This window comes from Lipotes vexillifer, unplaced genomic scaffold (assembly GCF_000442215.2).
Source record: "Lipotes vexillifer unplaced genomic scaffold, Lipotes_vexillifer_v1.1 scaffold2091, whole genome shotgun sequence".
NCBI classification, from domain to species: domain Eukaryota; kingdom Metazoa; phylum Chordata; class Mammalia; order Artiodactyla; family Lipotidae; genus Lipotes; species Lipotes vexillifer.
Window position 1 is genome coordinate 234153 of NW_006781644.1, and position 23509 is coordinate 257661.

General features: G+C 53.3%; 1 protein-coding gene across 1 annotated transcript in view; it reads right to left on the minus strand.

Annotated features, from left to right (window-relative positions):
* ADAMTS2 (ADAM metallopeptidase with thrombospondin type 1 motif 2) overlaps positions 1 to 23509 on the minus strand; it is a 249185-nt gene that overhangs the window by 72962 nt on the left and 152714 nt on the right. Inside the window, exon 4 of the mRNA XM_007454815.1 lies at positions 20843 to 21045. Within this exon, the coding sequence (XP_007454877.1) occupies positions 20843 to 21045 (203 nt within the window). The remainder of the gene's footprint in view (positions 1 to 20842; positions 21046 to 23509) is intronic.

The following is a 23509-nucleotide window of genomic DNA, read 5'->3' on the forward strand; positions in this document are numbered from 1 at the left end:
TTGTCAAAAGAACCGACCCACTCATACCATCACTCGGTGGAGAGGCACGAACTGGCCATGCAACCCCTCACTGTATGCAGACCGAGCCCAGAGGCTGCTGACCTACACTTTGTGAGGGCAGACCCCGCCAAGCATGCCTCCCAGAGCCCACTCTGTCATCTCAGGCCAGTGCCATACTCCCCCTGAATCCCAGCTTTTAGAATCTCTATCTGAGCAATGGTAATTGCTACCTATAAACAGTAGGAAAACCCTTTGGGAAATTTGAGAGTTAGCAAGGAAAATCAATTCGTGATGGATGGGACAGGCAGGCTCATGGGGCATGCTAGACAAGGAGCCTGGTGGCTCCTGTCACTGTTGCTGTGTGTTGAGACGGCACCAATGGGAAGGCAGAGCTAATGTGCACGGCGGGGTCCAGGGAGGCCACCAGCCAGCCCTAAGTGCGGTCCCTGTCGGAAGCCTCCTGCCCACAAATCTACCTTCCAATTATAATTTGTTTCTCTGCCCTGACCTGGCTTTCCTGCAGGGAAGGGGCGACTGATAGCCCTACGGGATGGTCACTGCGACTCGGTGAATGAGTCTGGAGAGGGTGGACGCTGGCACTGAGAGCCACCTACCAGACAAGGTGACACCTGCAGCTGACAAGGTGGAGCCCTGGGAGGCTCTGCCAACTCACCCCTGCTGGGCCTTCCCTTCTGTACAACAAGAACGACAGTCCCCATGTCACACAGCTTTGTGAGGACTAGACTTCCGCCACGCATGATGGAATGATGTTGGTGAAAACAGGAAAACTGTATGAGTCACTGCTGCTAAGTCATATCGCCCCGCAGCCTCCCATGAGGTCACGGTGACCGGGTGCACACCCCCTAAACACGGAGGTCCTTGCCCACTTTTGAGGGTCAAACTAGACTTTTTGGTCCACAGTGAAACAACAGCCCTAAAAACTACTTTTTCTTAAGAGAGAGGATTTTTTTGTCTCCACAGTATCGCTTTATCTCTCACAAGCAGAGCCTCGCCAGTTTGGCTCATGGAGTTTGGCTGAAAGTCGTGGCGTAGAAAGGAAGAAGTCAGTGACACAGGGAGGTCCTGCTGCATCTGGGGTTGAGTCGGGGGAGGGCGGGCAGGAGAGGAGAGAGGGGAGAGAGACAGGAGTGAATGGCCCGCCAGCTTCACTTTACTCCCTTTAACTCTGACTCCCAGGTCATGCTTCGAGTGGGGGGCCGGGGCGGGGCAGAGAGGGTGAAAAGAGCCCTGATGTTTGGGAAGATGAAAACAGAGAGAGCTTGAACCTGCTCTCTGGGACCTGGGAGGGGACAGGTTCTTGTCAAGGAGGGGTGGCCTCAGGGAGCTGAAATGGAGTCCAGCTCCCAGCTATGCCTAGGGCATCCAGGGACAGTGGCAGGATAGATTGTTATTTGGAAGGAATTCAGGGCTGAGTTCAAAGAATTACCTCATTTTATGCTCCCAACAGCCCTTTGAGGCCAGAAGGAGGGGTGTCAGCCCCTCCTGAGAGTTGAGGAAGCTGAGGCTGGTTCCCAAGCGAGGAAGGAGATGCAGGGCTCTTCTCAGTTCCTGGCCCAGACCCTACCCATCGGGGCCCAGGATCCTCCTGTTCTCCTGGTCCCACCCCTGGGGCCGACGGCAGCCACTCTCATCTCGGGTAAGGGGTCTTGTGTCCTTCTTGGATGCTGGGACAGGTCTGACCCTGACTCCTAATTCGAGAGACAGGAGGGCGCCAGAACCCTAGGATCCCCAGCACCAGGCGCTGGACTCTGCGAGGCAGAGGCCCACCTCCTGCTGGGGGTGAGGGCCGGGCAGTCAGAACCAGGGGATGCCAGGCTGCTGAGCGAGGGCCCAGCTGGGGAAGCACTGTCTTCTGAGCTCCTGTCAATTGGGCTGGGCACCCTGACTCTGGCCTCAGAGACCAACTGGGCCTCCGGGACTACTGAGGAGCTAGAAGAGGCATGTCTGGAGCGCACCCAGCAGATAGCCAGCAAGGAGGCCAGGCCTGCTCTCGAGATGCCCCAGCCCCGCCCTCCCTGGTAGCCTTCCACTGTGGTGCACCTTTCACTGTTTTCTCCTAGGAAGCCTCTGCCCTTCCACACAGGGACACAGCTGCACACAGTTTGCTCCTCTTAGGGAGGAAGGGCTTCCAGCTGGGTGTGCCCCAGCCTTGCCCTACAGCACAGGCACCTCTTGGCAGCTGCTTGACCTTCTGGGTGGTTCCCAACCTGGATTCCCACTCACAAGCCCTCCTGGTGGCCTCACCTGAGGCCTGGTCCCCCGCAGCCCCCTCCCAAGCAGGTGGGACCCCCACGGTGACCAGGTGGCCTGGGATGTCTTCTTCCTCGTTACGGTGGTGTGGCAGAATCCCCCCACCTGCAAACGGGCTCCCCTCTGGTGTCTGGCTCCCAATCCCCACGTTGCGACTCATCAGGAACAGAAAGGGCAGAATGCAGGGCTTGTGGGCCATGGAGGAGGCAGGCTCTGCTGAGGAGTGGGCCCTGCCCTGCCCTGCCAGGGCCACGCCAACTTTTCAGGGGACTGTGAAATTGTCATAGCCCCCTGAGGCCAGCTGCATCCCACTCTCCCCAGGATGCTGCCTGTGAGGCCAGAAGCCAGCAGGGCCTGCTGTGTAGAGACCCCCGGGAATAAGTAAGATGCCCAGTAAAACACTTGCCTCCGTAATAGGGACACAGCTACAACATTTCCGCCAAGCAGAGAGCTAACAGACATGGCACAAAGAGCCACAAAGACAGAAGGCAGCTTCCAAACATCTCCCTCCCAACTCCCCCCCTCCCCTGACTCCCATTCCATCTCCTCCACAGGTAGACAAGGAAGCAGCACCTTCCCACCTCGTGTCTCCCCCACGCGTCATTCTTCACGATGGTCGCCACTCAGGAAAGGTCTGACCTCCTGCTTCCTCTGCCTGAAACCCTCAATGGCTCCCTGGTGCCTTCAGGAACAGGCCTCAGCCCTCAGCCTGGCACTTGGGGCCCTCTCTAAGCTGGCCCTGGCTGGCTTCTCTGAGCTCCACTTCAGCTACTTTCCTCCAGGAACCCTCACTCCTGACAGCTCTGCCTTCTCGGAAGCCAGCTGCCCTCTCCTGCTGCTTGTGCGACGGTTCATACCTGGAGTTCCCTCTCCAGCCTCTGAATTCTTTTTTTTTTTTTTTTTTTTTTTTTTTTTTTTTGTGGCGCATGGGCTTAGTTGCTTCGCAGCACGTGGAATCTTCCCGGACCAGTGATCGAACCCGTGTCCTCCGCATTGGCAGGCGGATTCTTTTTTATTTTTTTTACATCTTTATGGGAGTATAATTGTTTTACAATGGTGTGTACTTTCTGCTTCATAACAAAGTGAATCAGTTATACATATACATATGTTCCCATATCTCTTCCCTCTTGCGTCTCCCTCCCTCCCACCCTCCCTATCCCGCCCCTCTAGGTGGTCACAAAGCACGGAGCTGATCTCCCTGTGCTATTCGGCTGCTTCCCATACAAGAGCATTTGAAAAAAACAAAGAGCAATCCATGTATTTCAAAGGTGGAGGGCAGTTACCACCTTGGTACCCTCCCCCTACCGCCACCACAGGGCCTTCCCACTGCAACTGGGATAAAATCAAAGCCCTGCTCCCTCTTCTCAGGTTGCCCTCACCTTGCTCACCATGGTCCAGTCACTGACCTGTGAGCTCCTTACGCAGGGAGCCCATCCCTACCTCAGGGCCTTTGCACTTGCAGTGCCCTCTGGTTTCTCATCCTCCTCCCCCAGCACGACTGTCCCCTGTTCAAAGTGAGCTCTTAAAGTAGTTGCTCCCAGACTGGACTATGCACTTGATGTGGAGGCATCCCTCCTCCTCAGTCACTGCTGTGTCTCTAGCAGTGTCAAGCACACAGTAGGTGCTCAGTAAAGAGCTCTGAATGGGTGAATAACGTTGGTAAACGTGAAACAAGAGGAAATGGGCAAAATATGTGACAGCAGCAGGGTGCATGATGCCCTGTAACGATCAAAGACCCAGCTAAGTGCCCAAGTGCCTCCCCACGCCCAGCTGCCCTCCCGAGGCCTGTGTGCTCACCTCTGCCCAGACCGCAGGAGGAGGGGAAGCAGGGACAATGTCCTTGAGCCCTGTCTGAGAAATTGATCCTGGAATCTTTAAACCTTGGGGAAAAGGTTCAAAGCCGCAGCCCTTCTCTGTGCAGAGAGAGGCCAAGAGCCCTCTTGTTTGGGGAAATACATCGTAATGCGCCTTTTGCTTATGCAAAGATGCAGCCAAGTTTCTATTCTGGAATAGACAATAAGGAAGGACACAAGCTCTGCATGATAATGTAAAAGTTTGCTTGCTTTGTGGCAGAGTTCTGCCCTGGGCAACCAGTGAGCCCTGGCAGGTGCCCTGAGGCTGCTGGGCAGAGGTGACTTTCTCCCCTGCCAGGGTGGAAGGACAGGTCAGGACAGAGGGGGCTGGTCCAGGTCGTGGGGCTCCTACTGAGGCAGGCAGGGGCAGAGAGGCTGTTTGGGTCCCCAACCCTTATGTCCAACTTTCAGGAAAGTTACCACCTCTTCTCTTGAGCCAAGCTTTGGCAACTAAGAAGGAGCCCGAGCACCCTGGGGGGAGAAGCCAGTTCTGGAGGAGTCTGTCGTGAGGCCTCAGGAGGTGGGCACATAGCCCGTTTTGCTTTGTGGCTTCTCCAGGAACCCTTGGCATAACTGGGAAGAAGGCTGGTCTCTCTGAGCCCCCCAGGAGAGGGCTTGGACCGCCACGGTGGAGGTGGAGGTGAAGAAAGTGCTGTAGAACCTTGGGCAGAAAGTCTGCGGGCTTCCAGTGAGTATTTTCAATCGTGTGCATCTCATGACAAACGGGACTGCAAAAGCCCAGTCTCATTGTGAGAATAAACATTCCCTTTGCAGATCTTCTTTACCACTCGTTTCTCAGCAAATGCTTCGTAGGCAAAGCAAGAACAAACACGACTCTGGCCTCCGCTCAAAATATCAAACTCTCGTGAAATGCAAATGGGCAGGACAGGAATTACCAAGGTCGTACGTACTGTGCACAAAAATGGGAGGTAGGTGGAGCCCCTTCTTCAGCCCCCCAGGACCCCCACTGTGACTCCTCTCACAAAGGTGAAACCATTCAGTCCCCAATCCTGCATGAGGCCACACTCTTCTGGGCCTGGGGACATCCCTGCAGGTCCCCAGGGTGGTGACTGGGCTCTTCCACCCCCAGGCAAGTAGGTGCCTTGAATCTAGGTGGAGGCTCAACAAATGTTTACTGTGCAAATGAAGGAACAAAGATGCCTTAAACAACTGCCCATGTTGGCGCTGATTACATCCAAGAAGCTGCCCATACCTCGTCACTTCATCAGGTTGCATGGGTTCCAGGGTGGGCTCAGCCACCATCTTACCCTGTGACTTGGGCTTGGTACTTTGCCTGTTTGAGCCTCAGTTTCCTCATCTGTGAAATGGAGGAAATACTAGTTCTAGCCCCTCAGGCTGTATCGAGGACCGACCTCAACACTATATTTAAAGCATCCAGCAAAATCCCAGGCACACAGCACAGACTCAGTAGAGCTGTCATCAAATGACAGAAGGTCAAATACCCTGAGCCCTTTCTCTGGGCCCACCCTGGGCTCTCCTCAGGGCCACTGGGAAAGGCCTGCCTGGACTGCAGTGCACAGCCAGGCTGTTTTCCAGAGCCCATGCTGGGACTCACCAGGTAACCGTGTGTGACCCAGACCTGGGGTTCTCCCTGCCAGCTCCACCACAGGGTAACCAACAGCCACACCACCACTTGGGGCCCAACCTTCCCACTCATCACGCGAGAACTCATCAGAAAGGGATAATGCCACAGGACAGGGAAGGACGGACCCTGCTGAGGCTGCAGGACACAGAATAACTCATCTTGAGGCCAAAGGCTAGAGCCCACCGTGCCCCCAAGGCCAGTCTGGAGGGCACTGACAGGAAGGAGAAGAGAGAAGGCAGGGATCTTGATTCTTGTTGGCAGCGGCCCTGGCCCTGGAGAGCCCTGGGATGTCACCCATGAGCTCCTCAGCCCTCCCTGACCAGAGCCCTGAGGGCCTGGCTTGGAGTCTCCACCAGAGGAAGCACTTCAGGGAGGCCCCTGGTGGCGACACCTCATGGCATCCTCCCCGGCCCCCCACCCCATCCCTGTCTCAGAGCCTGTGAGCACGACCCCACCCCTGTGATGTGAGCAACTGGGCACCAGCATGTCATTAGAAAAAACAGTGATTTTTCGGCCCTCCTATAATTCATATTCTTCTGCTTCCCTATCACCATGTGACCCAGGGAAAGAAAGAGGGAAAATGCCACCATGGGGAGGGGGGCCATGGCACCCGGGAGGTCCCTGGGGAGGGGAAGAGGGGAGAAACAACTGCCCTGGTTGATGTAGGTTAGGGGAGGAGGCTGAGGAGAGGCAGGAAGTCAGACCCAGGGTTATGGCCCCCCACCCCTGCTGCTGCCCCTCACACACCTTTAGGGTCAGGCACAGATCCTGAGAGCTACGGGTCCTGCACCCCACTTGGACCCTAAGATGAGAGCACATTGCAAGAGCAGAGTCCCCTCCCAAGGTGGCTCTAGCAGGAGGTGAGAAACGGGAGGGGCTCCTCGGGGTAAACTGGCCTGGAACACCCCCAGCCCCAGCCTCTGAGAGGTGTGTGTGGGCTCCAGAAGCTCCTGCCTACGCTGGTCGGGGTGGGAGAGGCTTCAGACTGGATGGGTCATCACGGCACCAGACCTGGACCAGGTGGGGCTCAGCACACCTGAGCAGTCCAGGTAAAGAGTCTGGGGCCAGACCTGACAGCAAAAATGGCGAGGACTCAGGCCAGCCTCTCCCCACTGCCACTAGGGCCCCAGGGTCCCCCACGTGATGAGGAAGAAGGGAGGGATCCTGCCTACCAGGCACTGACACAGAAGAGACTAAGGAAACCCTGACAGTTCACACAGTCACCTGTGCCTTTGGCAAAGGCAAGGGGCTCACCAGGAAAGGTGAGCCTCCCAGCAAACTTCGCAAGCTTCAGAGCAACCCTCCTTGCAGCATCACAGCTCACTGCCAGAGTTGTCTGCTGCGAATATATCCCTCCTCCAGAGTGAAATCCCTCGGCACTATTCCTGACACCCAGAATGTAAGGAGCCACCTCGGAACACAGTGGGAAACACTCCTGTCCTGCGTGCAGCACATGGCCCCTGGCACCACGAGATTCTGTTTGAGTAGCTGCACTGTCTTTGCCAGCCTCTGTCCCCGGGCAGGGCAGTGTGTTAACCACCTGGGCCCAGGCTGGGAACTGGCGCCCGGAAACGTGGAAGAAGAGAACAAATAGGCAGCTGAGAAGATGGATGAACATACCCTGCTACACAGGGAGCCCAGAGCCAAAGGCAGAGGGGCTGAGCTCTCGGACACACAAGTACCTGCCCCAGGTCACTTCAGGGTCGGAAGGGCCACAGGAGCCCACATGGCCCGTCTCATTGCTAGGCTCAGGTGCGGAGGGGCATGAGGACTGCCCCACCCCCGCACCTGGCTGCCTCCCACTCACTCTGCCGTGTACAGTGGACATTCCCCCCAGAGCTTGCTGGGCTCACTTGGATGCTGCTCGAGGATCCTCCAGGCTGTTCCCTCTGCTGCACCGTCACAGCCTCATCTCCCTTCATTTGTTTGTTAGTCTGCTAGCTGCCACCTCCCTCCACTGGACCTGTCTGTGCCTGCTGAGAGCTGGGGGCTCTTCTGCATCCTTAGCTGTTGCATCCTCAATGCCTAGAACCCAGCTGGCTCCCAAAGCTTCAGGATCAATCCAAGCTCCCCTGTTCTGGCCAGCTCTACCCTCCGAGGCCTCCCTGCCGTGCACCCTCATGCCTGTCCCACTCCAGGCCTCCCATTCCCAGGACACGCCTAAGGTCTACACAGAATTGCACCCTCCCCACCTTGTCCACTTCGGAAGTGCCAACTTGTGGTCAATCAGCTCAAGGCTCACCTCGGCTCTGACCTCCCCAGCCAGGCCCTTGTCCTTCCGGCTGCGCTAAGGCAAGCCAGTGTGTCCTCAAGAGAGCCAAGCTTCTAGAGGACAAGAGCTAGGCTGGTTTGGCAGATGTCGTGGATGAAGGAACAACGGCTGCACCTCGTTGGTCAGCTCTGACCTTCCCAGACCTGTGCCAGGTGCCTCCTCACAGCACTACCTTTCACCTCCTGCACCCTGCAAGTGAGAATTACTACCCCCGTTTACCTACTGGGGAACAGAGGCTCGGAGAACCCGGGAGATTCACCCACGTGAGCATGCGTGGGAACCAGGGCAAAGGCTCTGGGGAGCAATTTGGCGAATCTGCTGAAATTAAAACTGTACACTCCTACGACCTGGTGATTCAAACTTCCAGCATCTAGGGTGGAGACAAACAGCCTTGAGCATCAAGGAAGAAGGGACAAGAACACTTATGATACTGGCACTTCTTTTCCACGGACAGATAAAGCCTATTTTTTTTAAAAAAATATTTATTTATTATTTTGGCTGCACTGGGTCTGAGGTGCAGCATGCGGGATCTTTTAGTTGCAGCATGCGCGTGGGATCTAGTTCCCTGACCAGGGACTGAACCCGGGCCCCCTGCATTGGGAGCACGGAGGCTTACACACCGGACCACCAGGGAAGTCCCAGATGGAGCCTATTTTTTATGGGAGTCGGTGGGACCACAGTCACTCTGTGAGAATTCATTTACTCATTGATCTGTTCATTCACAAGACATTTGCTCAGCACCTACTCTGTGCCTGGCTCTTCACCAGGTGCTGAACATGCAAAACCAGGTAAGCAGACCCTCTGAATCTGACATTAAATTTCTGGCATCTTTGTGTGGGCCCCGAAGCCCCCTGAGACAGGCCAACAAAGGGCCCCCTGGGCGGTGGGGGAGAACTCAAGGGTCACTCAGCTACAGCTCCTGCAGCACAGGGGACAGCCAAGGAGGAACCTGGATGGGAGGGGCAGCCAGACGGGAAGTGGCGCTCTCTGCTCTTCTGGCTCGGCTGTCACCTCCTTGCTGGAGCTTGCGGGAGACAAGCTCTGCAGCTGCCCAGAGCTGTCACCAAGGAGTGACACTACCCAGCCCTCCTCGTTTAGGGGACTCTCACTCCTGCTTCGACAACTGCCAGCTCCCCCAAGGAGGCCAAGGACAGGCTGCTCTGAGGCTCCCCTCATCAGCTGTCAGGGGGCCTCCCAGAGTGGGGAGGGAGCTGCAGGGGGAGTCCAGGGGGCAGGAGAGTGTTGCACACTTCAGGGAAGAAGACGCAGAGGTAAGGACAGGCCTCGGCTCCCCCCCAGCAGAACGTTCTCCACTTGTATCATCATCCCTGGGAGGAGGGGGCATCTACTGTCCACCGCCGTCCCCAGTGGAATGTGACTTCATGCAGGCAGGGCCTCAGGCCTGCTAACACGACACTCTCAGCACCTAGAACTGTTGTCTGGCACGTAGCAGGTGTTCCAGAGACATGCACTAAGTGAATGAGTGGATGGGTAGGTGAGCAAACCCTAGAGAGAACAGGAAGACACAACAGATGAAGAAGCCAAGGGGAAAAGCCAGAAGAGCCATAGATGGAAAAGACAGTCGGGGCCGTGGGCAGCGGGGAGAGGACTTGCACCCAAGGCCACACAGGTATGGGAATCTCATCTTCCACACCCTACCTGTGCCACCCAGCCTCTCTGAGCCTCAGTGACCTTACCCAGGAAAGGGAACCTCACAGGGCCACTGGGGCAACGTAGAGCCATCACATAAGTGCCTCCTTGCCTGGGGCCAGCATGTGTGAAAACTCAGCCTCTTAGGCCATAGGGAGAGGCATTTCCAATAGTAAAAGGCATGAACTCCAAACTCCCTAAGAGAGATGTTTCTGTCTCTTTAGACCCCGAAGCAAACTCATGACTCCCCTGACAGTATGTTGGTGGATCCCAAGCCCCTTAGCCTGGCACAGAAGGCTTTGCCAACCTCATTCCTGCCTCTCCCCAAGCACCCTACACTCCAGTCGGACCCAACCTTGCACTGTGATGTGGAGATGCCACTGAGCCTTTACACCATGCTCCCCTCCTGGTCAACTCTGCCTCTGCATTAGGGGCAGCGCAAGGGGCCCTCATCTGGGGCACGCTTCCCTGTGACCCTGTGGTACTTGCATGATCAGCAGGCATATTAACCAGGATGAAATTACGTATTCCTTGCCCTGCTCCCCACCCCTCCCGTGTTCCAATCTCTCTGAGCATAGGAACACGACTGCCTGCTTCTGCACCCCAGTGCCCAGAGTGGGGCCCGTTGAGACCAGGGTTCTGAGAGCACCCAAAGAGCGAATACATGACCAGGGACAGCTCACACTTGAGGCATGCTCTCCATGTGCCCAGAGCACCACTAAGCACTTTTCTGGTGTTTAACTCAAGCCATGCTCACAACAGGCCTAGGAGGTGGCACTAATTATCCCCCATCACGGCATACAGCAGGGCAGGGCAGGCAGTCGCTTCCTTTCTTCTAGGCCTGAAGGAACAATCCACCCGCTGACCGGCCAGTCATGTTCTGATTCACTAGTGCAGTGTGAGGTCTTAATTTCGATTTGTTGCCAACGCTGAAAAGTAATTAGATTTCCTGTAAAAGTTGGATTTCCAGCTTCTCGCCAGGGTGGGGTGGGGAGCTCACAAGAGTGTGTCTGTTTATTCCTAAATGACCACAAGTGAATGGAACCCAGGAGGGGATCTCCAGACGTGTAGCCTCTCCTGTTGCCCCAGTCCCCACCACTCCCTATTGTCCACAGCCTGGACACCCTGATTAGGCCTCCTGCTTGGCTCCTGTCAGCATCTGAGAGCGCTGCCCTCTTCTAAGTACTAAGTACAGCCTCACACACTGCTGGCCCTGATAGTCATACTTCCTGGTGGCACACAGGGCCATGCTCTCAGGCCAGTGGGACAAGCGTGAGGAACAGGAACAGTGCCAGGAACGTCCAGCTGTGGCCACAGCACCAGCAGACCCTGGGGCCTGGGGAGCTGCCGTATGACAGTGGGAACTTCTCCCCATTCTCACACCCTTTGCTACGGCCACAGACCCAAACCCAAATGTGTCCCTCTTGCCCCAGGAGCGCTGCTTGCTTCCCTTCAGCTTAAGGGAACCAAGTTTTAGTGTCCAGTTTCAGAGATGTTTTTCTCTTCCCCAGGAACCAGAGCCAGAGACATGTGAATGGGACTTGGGTCTGCGCTTTCCCCCTGGCGGGTTGGCAGCTCTGTGGCCAGTCCACGAGATCACCCCCGAGAGAGCAGAAAACATTCCTGTCCTGTCACTGCCTTCCCCACCATCACCACATGTCCCCAGCATTCTTGGAAGTTGATGAGAACTGGAGCCCATGTGCCTCTGATTGTTTGCAAATCCTGGCAAGGCTTTGGTGAGCCCAGGCCAATTTCTGGATTAAATTAGAAAAGAAAAGAGGGAAAATATCTGAATCCTGGCACAGACAGAAATCATTCAACAAAAAATGTTTAAGAACATACTGTACAGAGGACTGATCCCACACTAGGGAGGGTCAAAGGGTATGGCCTCGGCTCTGAAAGCTCAGAATTCCCTTTGGAGCCCATGTTCTCCATGAGCCTAAGGAGTGCGTCTGCCCCTGACAGAAGTGATGCTTGGGGTGGGGGTGGGGGGGCAAAAATTCTTCCAGAACATGAGCAATTAGCCCAGGTGGGAGGGGCAGCTCTGCTGGTCCAGAAATCTTGCTCCTCCTACTAGGTTGTTTTAAAATGCTCACTCAGTTGCTTTAAAAAGAATCCCCAAAGTGACCTCACAGACCCATTCAGCTAGGGTGGGGGTGGGCTGGGGTCTGAGCAGGCAGAGGGTGGAGCTCAGCTCAAGTGTGAGGTTCCTGCAATGGCCAGCAAGAAAGGGTTGCTCTAGCTGCAGAGGCTCAGAGGCCTCAAGAGGGAGAGAGGGAGCTTGTCTCCGGGGGTACCTCTTGTCAGTGAGTGTGCCAGTCTTTATGGATCAGAGTGTGCGAGAGGTTTAAAGATGAAGAAACCAAGTTCAGGGCACGGCAGGAACTTTGCCAGGTAGGTAAAAGCCAGGATTAGGATGCAACTGCTTCTGACTCCAAAGCCGGTCCTCATTCTACGCCCAGTGCTTCCCTAACACGTATGCCCGTGTGCACTGACAACAGTGGGAGGCAAATGCAACTATAGAGCCACAGCTCAAGGTGAGCTCTAAGCAAGTAGAAGAGAATACTTCTTGAGAGCCAGATAGTGGTTTTGTGGGCCGTATGGTCTCTGTCCCAACTACTCAGCTCCACCATTGTAGTACAAAAGCAGCCATAGACAATTCATAAATGAATGGCATGGTCATGTCCCAATAAAACTTTATTTTCAAAAACAGATGATGGGCCGGATTTGGGCTATAGTTTTGGCAACCCTGCTTTAGATGCTCCAGTTTATCTTGAAAAATTCAGGCGAATTTTGCTTTAACTCAGTAATATGTCCCAGTTTACTTTCATATAAAATTGATGTTTTAAAATGCTTGCCATTCGGAAAAAGTGGCACTTTAGGGGGAGACACCTCACATCTGTACTGTGGCCTCAGCAGCCTCTGGCAGGCCTGCTGAGAGGACGTGTTCCCAGGAGCAAAGAGCCATCTTCTGGGGCAGGTCATCACCCAACACACTGGCCTGCCTCACATCTAGAAGGAGTGCAAGGGGACCAGCAGCTCAGTCAGGCAGCAGTGCTAGGTCTCTATGGATCCTGAGAGCCCGAGCAACCACCAAGGCCTTTGGTTGCTCAGGGAAGTGTAGGATTGAAATTAATGCTTTGGTTAAATGCTATAAGCCATATAGGAAGCACTAGTCTTGTGCCTAAGTTTTATACTTCTTGAAGTCTTGGCATGAATAGGTTTTACTTTTAAAAGTGCATTTGTAAACATACTACTTTAATAATGGCTCTCGAGTCTTCCCCGAAGGCATTCCTCCCTGGCCTCCCATTCACCTGAGTCCAGGTAAGACCCACTGTCCATGCCTGACAAGGTAGCTGGAGGTGCCGCGAACATGAGGGCTGCATCACTGCATGGCCCCTTGGGGTGCCAGGCTCGCACTGCCACAGCACTGAGTTTGAAAGCACAGACTAGCTCAAGGGCTGGCACCAGAGTCAGCCGCAGGCACATTCTGGAGTGTTGACTGCCTCCCAGCCTGGGAGCTCCAGGCAAGGCAGGAAGCCTGTTTCCAAGGAAGAGGGGTCAACAGGACCGCAGTTCCCAGTGCAGAGGGGGGCCCGGGCAGGGGGCGTGCCTTGTCCTCAGGGCTGAGCCTAGTGAAGGTCAAAAGATGAGCCAGAGTTGAAGACTCGGGAGGAGCAGGAACGGGATGGCGGCAGGGGGAGGCCAGCGCCAGAGAGGCACACCTAAGCAGGGGACCAAGGCGGGACCCAGCAGCAGTGTGGGGCATGGGCCCTGGAGGAGCCAGCATGGCTAGAGGGGCCGCACATCTGCCAGTGCTCTCCGCTCCATCCTCACGGCCTACTGGTGGTGGGATCGAGACCCCTCCTCCCTCAAACGTGTGGATGAGGCTCTCCGGCAGCCTTCCCCAAGGGGTCCCAGCTTCTCTGGCCCAGTTAAAGGACCCTGGGTCCAGGACACAGGGCTTCATCCTGGGTTTGCCAGCAATCTCAAGGCTATGGTGTACGAGAGGTAAAAATCAGTGCAGAGGGCCCCAAGGGATGAGGCCTCAGCCCATAGCCTGGCCTCAGTGCTCAGAAGGCACCAGCTTTCTTCATCTGGGCAGAGAGCTGAGAGCGGTGGTAGATTTGAGCTGAGCCTCCAGACGAGTAGAGGATGGGGATGGGCCATAAGAACGGGGCCTGAGGCAGGAAGCACAGGCTCAGGTTCCTGGGTTCAGGGGTGAGTGACCAGGGCCCACGCCCAGGAGGGCTCTGCACTTGGGCTTAACGCTGTGTGGTTACCGTCTTGAAATTCATCATTTTACTTTTGAATTTGTGTTTTGTGAGTGAAATCCGCTGGGACAGGGAAGCCTTGGCTCACACGTGGTCCCACTTCCACAGGACAGGTTCCTGGCTTCCTACTCCCTACTCAGTGACCACTGCAGGGGCCTGCATGCAGGTGCAGGGAGGGTCAGGTGGACATATGTGCCCTGGGGCATCTTGGGGCAGGGCATGACCTGGGTTGGGGCGGTTGGTCCGTGGGAAGGGGAGATGCCCTGTGTTCTTTCAGTGGCAGCTGTCAGGAGACAGAACAAGCAGCTGTCAGGCCCCGGGGGCACACCCTGCATCACTGGCCAGGACCGGGGCCCCTCAGGGAGTGCTCCCTCATGGCTCCACTCCTGGCGGGGCCTGTCTTCCTCCTCCCAACCTTCTTAAGTCTGGTTGGTGCTTTGTCTGAACTTCTGGTCAGCCTGTGGCATCCTTCGGGCACAAGCCATAAAGTACAAATCTGTTTAATTTTGGTGATTCCCCATGCTGGTTAAATGTTCTAATATCCGCATTTAAAACAGGCCTTGTACAATATAAAGATGAATGGTAAAATGCATGATTATAATTAAAAATCCTAATTTTTTTTCGCTTAGAGTGATAATAAATAGAAAACTTTAAAATCTTGACAAGTTGAAAGACTGTATACGAAAGGACACTTTTATGACACTTTTTCCTGCTCTTTGAATAAGAGAACCACATTTTCAATTTGCACTTGGCCCCGGGAGTTTTGTACCCAGGAGACATTCTGGGTGTGGGTTTGCCGCAGCTGAATGCACAGCAAGAATGGTCAGGTGGTCAGTGAGGGCTGGGGTTTGGGAAATGATGCTGCTGACAACAGGCCATGGGAGTCACTGTTGCGGGCAACCAGAAAGAAACTCCAGAAGATTAACTTCTGGAGAGGGCATGAAATGCCAAAGACAGCCCCCAAGGGAAAAACCAGGGAGGGAAAGATCTCAGGACATGACTACACACAAAAATGTAAGCCATCAACAAACCAGCCCCAAACAAAATAAAACAAAAGGCAAACAACAAAACTGGGAAAACATTTCCCACACAAACATCAGACAAAAAATTAACCTATTTTAATAGAACAGTTCTTCAGATTAACACAAAAGAAGCTAAAGTCCCAGTGGAATAAAGAACATGAATAGGTCAATCATAAAAATATAAGATGATCACTGTTTTAAAATATATATATATTTTTAAATGGGACCTCCTTACCATCAAATACCTACAACTTACAACAAAAGTATATCCCTGTTGTAGCTATCAAACTGCCAAAGCTAAAAAGGATTTGGCGGTGTGAAGAGGTGAGGAGATGGGCATTTACTCAATGGAACATGAATAGGTGAAAATGAACAGAAAGCTTTCTGACATAGAAAGCTTTAAACTCCACATAACTGTGGACCAAGAATTGTACTTTTAGGAACTTAGTTTAAGGAAATAGTAAAGGATGAGTAATAGTTTCAGCTATAATGATATGCATTACTATTAGTGGCCAAACTAACATCTAGAAGGGAAACAAATTTTGTTACATGAGTCATATAAATAATCAGTTACCTAAAAAGTATGCTACAGTCACCTGGTGCAATGTTATGCCATCATTAAAACGAAGTACCAGGCAATAACTGATAGGAGAAAACATTCACAAACCTATATGAATATATTCTAATTTCCCATCATAAATAGTATATGGTACATGTTAAATATAGCATATTTTAATAAACAAAGAATGTTACTTTTCTAGATTTGAGGAAGAAAAGAAGGAAACTGGACCTCCAAAGAGGTGCTTGAATGGGTTTGTGGGAGGGTTCTGAACACCATGAGACCCTTTCTACAGCCAGGTGGCTCCCTCAAAATGCTCAGCAAATATTTCCAACCCTTCTGACCCTCGAGAGTCTGAGGTGGAAAGAGGGATGGATTAATTCCCATTTTCCTATGAAAAAAGGGCATTAAATAAATGTCTTGCCCATTAATGTTGGAAGGAAGTAGCACCTCTAGCAATTTCCTACTGCCCTTAGAGTCACATCCAAGTCCCTCTATTGACTGGCCTTCCTTGCCTCCAACTTCCCCTCTTACTTGGGCCCCTTGTTCCCCACATTGGCCCTATTTCATGGCTGACATAGAGTTGATGCCCAGTAAACATTTGCTGATCGTACTATATGGACAGGAGCTGTGTGTATTAGAATAGGATGGGCTGTGTTGCAGTTAACAGAGAATCTACCACATTTCAGTGGCTTAATACAGTAAAGGCTGGTGTGTGTTTCCTTGCACACATCACAGGCTTATGCAGGTTGGGCGGCCCTGCCCCATTTTGCGGCTGCAGCTGCTGAGACATGTGACTTCCAAGTTCACTGTGGCAGGACAGAGAGAGGGAGTGGACACACTGGCTCTCAACTGCCTTGGCCAAGAGGCGACCTACATCATTTCCTTCCACACAGGTCATTAGCTAAAACTAGCCACACAGCCCCAAAAATGAGGTGCAAGGGAGGCTGGGAAATGGAAGAGAGGGGAGCATGTGGATATTTGATGAACCTGAAATGTCGGTGTCACACCAGGACCCACGTCCCAGCCCAGGGTCTGCCACAAAGAGACCCCAAAGGGAGTCCTGCAAGCAGAATAACTGAACAATGAGGGAGACCAAGCTGGCTTAGAGCTGCCAGGGCTGAGCCACGCCGACACCTGGCCCGACACCTTGGCCTCTGCTGCTCCTTGGAGCCCAGATTCCCCAGGTCTTTTGCCATCGGGACCCCCACCAGACCCTCCTCCCAGGGCCTCTGTGACCTCCTTCAGGGGACAGACTGTCCGCCCAGGGCTGGCCCCCAGCCTTGGGAGCTGGGAATACTTCCATCCTGGTCCTGGCTGTCCTCACTGCTGACCAAATGCCTCACTTGGAGCACAGTCTGGGCCGGCCGCTGCCACATCTGTCCTGCACGTTGCTGCTTTGGCTCCAAATGCTGGGAAGCCCCAAGACCAGCTGTGCGCTTACAAGAAGAGGGAGCCCTACCCTGGCCAGGCCTTGTAGGGTCACATGGGGCTCTGGCTGCAGCTTCAGGTGGGCCAGCATCTACCGGGTCTAAAGGCCCCCACACCCAGGGCCACCCACACTGCCATTTAGCGCCATGTGCTTGTCAAGTTCAGAGGAAGGGCACAGTAGGCAGAAAGTAGAATGGTGCTTCCCAAGGGCTGGGGAGAGGGAGCAATGGGAGTTATTGTTTAACGGGTATAGAGTGTCAGTTTTGTAAGATAAAGAGAGTTCTGGAGATGGGTGGTGGAGATGGGTGCATAATAATGTGAGTATACTTAATGTCACTGAACTGCTCCCTTATAAACAGTGAAGATGGTAAGTTTTATATATTTTTTCATAATTAAAATTTTTAAAAAATTCTATTGGAACATAATTAAATTAAAATTTCAGTTCTTCAGTTACACGCCACATTTCAAGCACTCAAGGGTCAGGGTGGCTAGTGGCTGTGGTATTGGACACGCAGAATTAGAGCATTTCTAGCAATGCAGAAAGTTCTATTGGACAGCACTGCTAAAGAAGCTCATCTTTTCTCAAATATTCCTGCCTCCTCAATCCCCCACCTCCCCAAGACCACCAAAGGGCTCATGTGCCTTAGATCATCCCCAGGGACTCTTCCCAGGGCATGCACGTACCCTGGGTGAAGACACTGAGCCTTAGTGGGTGTTGTCAAGGCAACACAGGATCCAAGCAGGGGGCCTCATCTCCCTCAACCACACTGCACTCTTACGGTGGGAGCTCAGGTTTGAGGTACAGATATCCCCCCACTGCCGTGTCTCCCTGAGCCCAGGAGTGTCCACCAGGCTCTCTGTCTCTGCAGGACCAGCCGCTGTGCCTGGAACAAGCACCACTTGCAGGATGCAGCAGGGGAAAAAAGACATGGCCCAAGTACTCTTCCTCAGCTCCTCGGATTCATCTCCTAAAATCCCTTTCTGTTATGATCAAATTTGTTTCAATTTAAGAATTTTTATATTTCTCATGCTTTTCAAGAAACTAACCAAACCACACCCTTATCCAAAATTGAGGTACAGTTGGATCACGGGGGTGTAAATGAATAAATTGAAGTTAACTGGAAAAACCAATACAAAGTTCTAGACTTCCTCCTACCAGCTCATGGGCATAAGGTGTGTGCAACAGTGGGACCCTCCACACCAGGGAAAAGGCGGATTTGATCCACCGGCCTCAGGAAGACACTCAGAGTCCTTGCCGTACTTGTCAAGAATAATTTGAAACCTGCTTTCGCTAAACTAAATACTGTCATCGTCACGATAGCAAAACCACATTTATTTAGAGACTGTAAAGCACGTTCACCTTCATCATCTCATTTAATCCTCACCAACAACTCAAGATGAAAATTATTGCCCATTTTAAAGATGAGAAAACCAAGGCTTAGAAGACTGAAGCCCATTCTCAGTGACATACCTGGTAGTGGTGGGGTCAGGGGTAACCCAGATGCAAAATAATAAGAAATATATATCTGGTCTCTGCCCCTCATTCCTGGCACAGACCTCCTAAAACACTTGTAATTTCCTTAATGATAGGGGGTGAAAGGAGCATCTTTTGTTATTCATAATGTGCCCCTTTCAACCTTACCTGAGTTTATGTTAATGAAGCGATTCTTGGTGGGCCCCTAGATAGTTCAGGATGGGGGCTGGTAGCCAGAGGAACCAACTGTATGATTAGAGAGTTGGAACTTTCAGCCCCACCCCCAACTTTCAGGGAGGAGAGAAAAGCTGGAGATGAGTTCAATCACCCATGGCCAGTGATTTCACCAATCATGCCTGCAAAATAAAACCTCCATAAAACCCCTAAACAATGAAGTTTGGAGAGCTTCCAGGTTGGTGAACACATCGAATTGCTGGGATGGTGGTGCATCCAGAGGGGCCACGGAAGCTCCATGCACCTTCCCCATGCCTTGCCCTATGCATTCTTCCATTTAGCTGTTCCTCAGTTGTGTGATTTATAATAAACCGATGATAGTAAGTAAAGTGGTTTCCTGAGTTCTGTGAACTGTTCTAGCAAATTATTGAACTTGAGGAGCTGGTTGGTAAGAAGCACAGCTGACAACCTGGGAGTTGAGCTCAGCATTTGAAGTGGGGCCCATCTTATGAGACTGAGCTCTTACTCTGTGGGATGTATGCTAATTCCGGTGTGAAGAAACAAGTAGTTTCCCTTTACCAGGATTCAGGACTCTCGAATTCCACAACCAGTCCTTTTGTCCACTGGGTTGGAGGGCAGTATAATACTTGGGGAAAGACATATATTTTGAAGGCAGACAAGATTTTATATCTACCAATTTTATAGAGTTAGTGTGAAGATTTCCAAAGATAATGCATGATAAGTGACTAGCACAAGCCTGGCACACAGAGTCACATATTAAGAGCTCAATATTTGTAGCCATCATGGTATTATTATTACTATTATTATATTAAAAGTACTTTTCAAAAATAAGTGAGATTAAGTGTGGCAACACTCTCCAAAATAAAATAACACCTGCAAACAGACTTCGGCCCTGCTTCGCAGATGAGATGGCTGCATTCCAGAGGGTCAATGACTTACCTAAGGCAGGTAGAGAGGAAGACGGGCCGGCAGGCAGGAGTTTACTCCTGGTCCAGTGACCAGCTCATTCATACCCTCCTTCTTGCCCCTGACCTATCTCTTCACTAGGGCCCTGGGAGGTCTTGCCCAAGGATCAGTTGAATTCCCAGGGGCTCACCATGGCCCAGGAAGCAGAGCTGAGAACCAGGCCAGGAGTAAATGTCCTACCCCCTCACTGTTCGCCACCAGCTGGACCTCTGGAGGACCCAGTTTACTGACAGGCTGGGGAGCAGCCCTGCTGCTGTAGAGCCCCCTATCCCCTGGGCTTCCCTGCCCACCTCCAGCCCCCTACAAGCCCAGGCTTCTTTCCACAAATCCACTCCTCCCACAATGCTCGGCCCACAGTGTGTCCTGGTTGCAGGCCCACTGCATCTCCCTCCAACCCCTAATATTCTCCCAGCAGGGCTCAACTGAGGCACCAGGCAGTGAGGGGCAGGACCTCCACACCACCCTAGGCAGAGGCAGGAACTGCATTTTCTACAAGGTCAGCATCCTAACCTCCTGGGGTAGAAGGGGCTGGAATGAGGGGAGGGGTAACAGCTTAATCTCTCACGATTGGGTAGACAGGGCAGGTGTCCCGTGGTGCCACAGGAGGCTTAGGTGGCACCCAGTCACCCAGTTAAGGAGCCCAACCTCACAGGGAGAAAGGGATGCTCTCTTCCATCTTCACTTCCTCTAACTACCTCAAGGAGAAACCTCGGATGGGTGTCGGTCTGTCTGTCCTCCTCTCTAACACACACTAATCTCCCATTTGAACATCGTGGGCTGTGGTGAGGACCCGGCAGAAGGCAGAACTGTCTAGCTGGATTTGAATAACATCGCTTTACATTTTACTTCTAGGTTACCTTTACAATAAAGCGAGGTTGCCTTTGTAAATAATTTTAAGTTTTAAAAAAAGTCAGTTGATTTACAGGAAAATACACAGCCTATACCATGTGGGTATGATGAAAAATTAAGAAAACTGGTACACAAATGACGAGTTTCTGGAAAGCTGCCTTAGCATGTTAACAGCCTTGCCAAGTCAGAACCACCCCCCTCCACCCGCCCTTTGCAGAGGAGAAAACTGAGGTTCAACAAAATCGATGGGAGGGTCACCTTTTCTCACCTGTAGACCCAGACAGCCTCCCTGTGACCATGTCACTCACCCCCAGCTCCACCAGGAAACCGTGGCAAGCACAGCTGCCCTGGCCCACCTGCACCCCTAGCCTCCCAGCCCCACCCCCAGTGCCCTGCCCCTGCCACCCCACCCCCACTCACAATGTTCATGAGGGTGAGCAGGTACTTCTGCACATGCTCCTTCCCGTGGAACTGGACCACAGAGTCGTCCACCCCCAGCAGGACCTCGATGTTGTAGTCGTCGTCGGCAGCATGCCTGCGCACCCTCCGCCTGGAGCTGTTGACTCGCTCCTCCAGGATGCCCAGGGCACGGCTGAGGCTGTCCAGGCTTCCCGGGGAGATCCCTGGAAGGAGAGAGGACAGCCTGTAGCAGCAGCCCAGGCTCACCAGGGACACCGCAGCAGGACAAAAACCCACTCAGATGCAACTCGGCACCTGCCAGGTGCCAGCTTGGCCATCAGCTTGTCATCATCACAGCACCCTAACCTAGGGCATTTGTCCTCATTTCACAGAAGAGCAAACTGAGGTTCAGAGAGGGCAGCAGTGATGTACCAAGTCAGCTCAGACCCAGCAGCATGCAAACCCACAGCTCGGCCATCACAGAGGCCAGGTTCGGCACCCAGCAGTGAACAGAGAGGGTGGGAAGCTGGATGGGCAGGGTGGACTCTTTTCACCCATTCACACACTCGCACACTCCCCAAGGGCCACCCAGTGCCAAAGAGCTGGTCTCCCAGGCTGGTCTCCCCATTTATAACCGGGGAAACTGAGGCCCAGCCCAGGTGGTATGTGTATCACAGTGTCTTTTCAGACAGCTCCCCTTCTGGAACTTTCTGCTCAGTCCCTGGCTGGAGCTAGGTCCCTCATCTCTGTGCCAGGCCCGCCCACTCAACTCCTGGGTTGGGGCCAGGCCATGGGTGACCCCCAACCCCAGAACTGTGCCTGCTCCTGATGCCAAGTGCCAAAGAGATGAAAGGTTGCCTGACTGAATCATGCAGGAATCAGGATGAGCCCCTCTTATGACATCTCCCCCACAGTCTGCCTGGCAGGGCCTCACTCCGCCCCCCACAGGCTAAACACCTGGCTCAGAGCAGGGCAGACCATCTCGGGCATGGGGTCTTAGGGGCCACAGCTGAGGGGGCCAGGGGCTGGATCGCATCGGGCCCAGGACCCCAGGATGTCATTGCACCATCTGCAGGGCTGCACCATCTGTCTCAATCCCCTTCTACTTTCCCACTGGGCCTGGAGCCCACCATGGACCAATCCTGGCCCCTCCCTCTCAGGATTGCAGCTGAGCTGGCCAGGCCGACCTTCAGCATCGCTGGCAGCCACAGACCACACTGTCCAATTAGTCCCAGTGCCAAAGCCTCTGGAAGCCCCTCACAACCCTGCGCTGGTCTCTGTGTCCACGCCAGGTCCTTGACCCCAGGGTCCTGTCCCTCCTTGGCACTCCTGGCAGGGGGAGTAACAGGTGTGTCTCAGAGACTCTTGCCCTGGGAAGGACCTAGGACCTCAGGTTATCATGACATCACCAAAGAGTTTTCCAGAACAATTCTTCTCACTTGTCCCCTAAGCTCTTTTCCACGGCCTCCTCTGGAGGCACAGTGAGGCAGCCAGGCCCTCCAAGTATGTCTTCTCATTCCAGTGCTGACAACAGGCCTCTTTGATGTGCCTCCATTGTACAGACCGGAAGACTGAGAGAGCTCCCCAGCCAGCCAGAAGCTCTCTTATTTACACCTGCTGTCTGTTAGGTTTCAGGCACAAACCTGTAACCTGGCTATGGAAGGAAAAGTGGAGGTGAAGGAGCAGCAGAGGGGGAAGGGCTGCACAGAAAAGAGGAATGGGCTAGTGCCAGGGCTGGGCGTCTGCTGGCATTCCTTACCTCCTGGGGTCCTTGTGCCCCCGTCCCAGCCCTGTAGTCCCCCATGTTCCCCCAGTATGCACAGGCACACACACACTCCACACACACGCACACACATGCACACAGCAGGCGCTGCCCAGGGCCACTCCAGGGAGAGCACCAGTGCAGAGCTCATCCTTCTGCTGCGCTGTCTGGAGATAATTCAGGGCCATCCTTGCTGCTCCCAAGGGAAACATCAGCTACTTAAACCTGACAGTGGGTTTGAGGAATTGCTACTCTATTTTTACACATTTATTCCTTTGCATTTTCAACAAGCAGAGACAGCTCACCTTCAGAATCACCTTGGGAAGCAGAAAGATGGTAATTTCCATAAAAAGCTCTTCCCAGGGAAGAGGCTGGATGTTACCCCCTGCCCCTGTCACGCCAGGGGTCACTGACAGGTGGTCCCTGAGCAAAACCAGACCATGGGGGTGCCTGTTAGGGCCATGTGGTGTTTTTTAAATACCTTATTTGGTTGACAGTATTTCAAAATTTGGAGATTTCATGTTAAAACCTAGAATAGCCAGCTTATCTGAGAAGTTAAGAAATGGAGTCACTGTAGAGGGGGAGGGGAGTTTACACTGAGCTGTGGAGTGACGGCCATGCCTGGAAACAGGACACAGGGGCCCGCTGCCTGGCCTGCCGCCCTTGCTGCCCACTTAACCTCTGAAGGCATCAGAGTGTGCCCCCAACCCTAACCCAAGAAGTCACCGTGCAGTGACTCCTCTTGACATTTTCTGGAGGAGGGAATGGGGCTGCCACCAGGCCAGGGCTGGCTAGGGTACACATCTTGCAGCTGCTTCTGCTGAGCAAGCTCAGTTTGTTTTGTTTTTTTTTTTCGTGGTACGCAGGCCTCTCACTGCTGTGACCTCTCCCGTTGCGGAGCACAGGCTCCGGACGCGCAGGCTCAG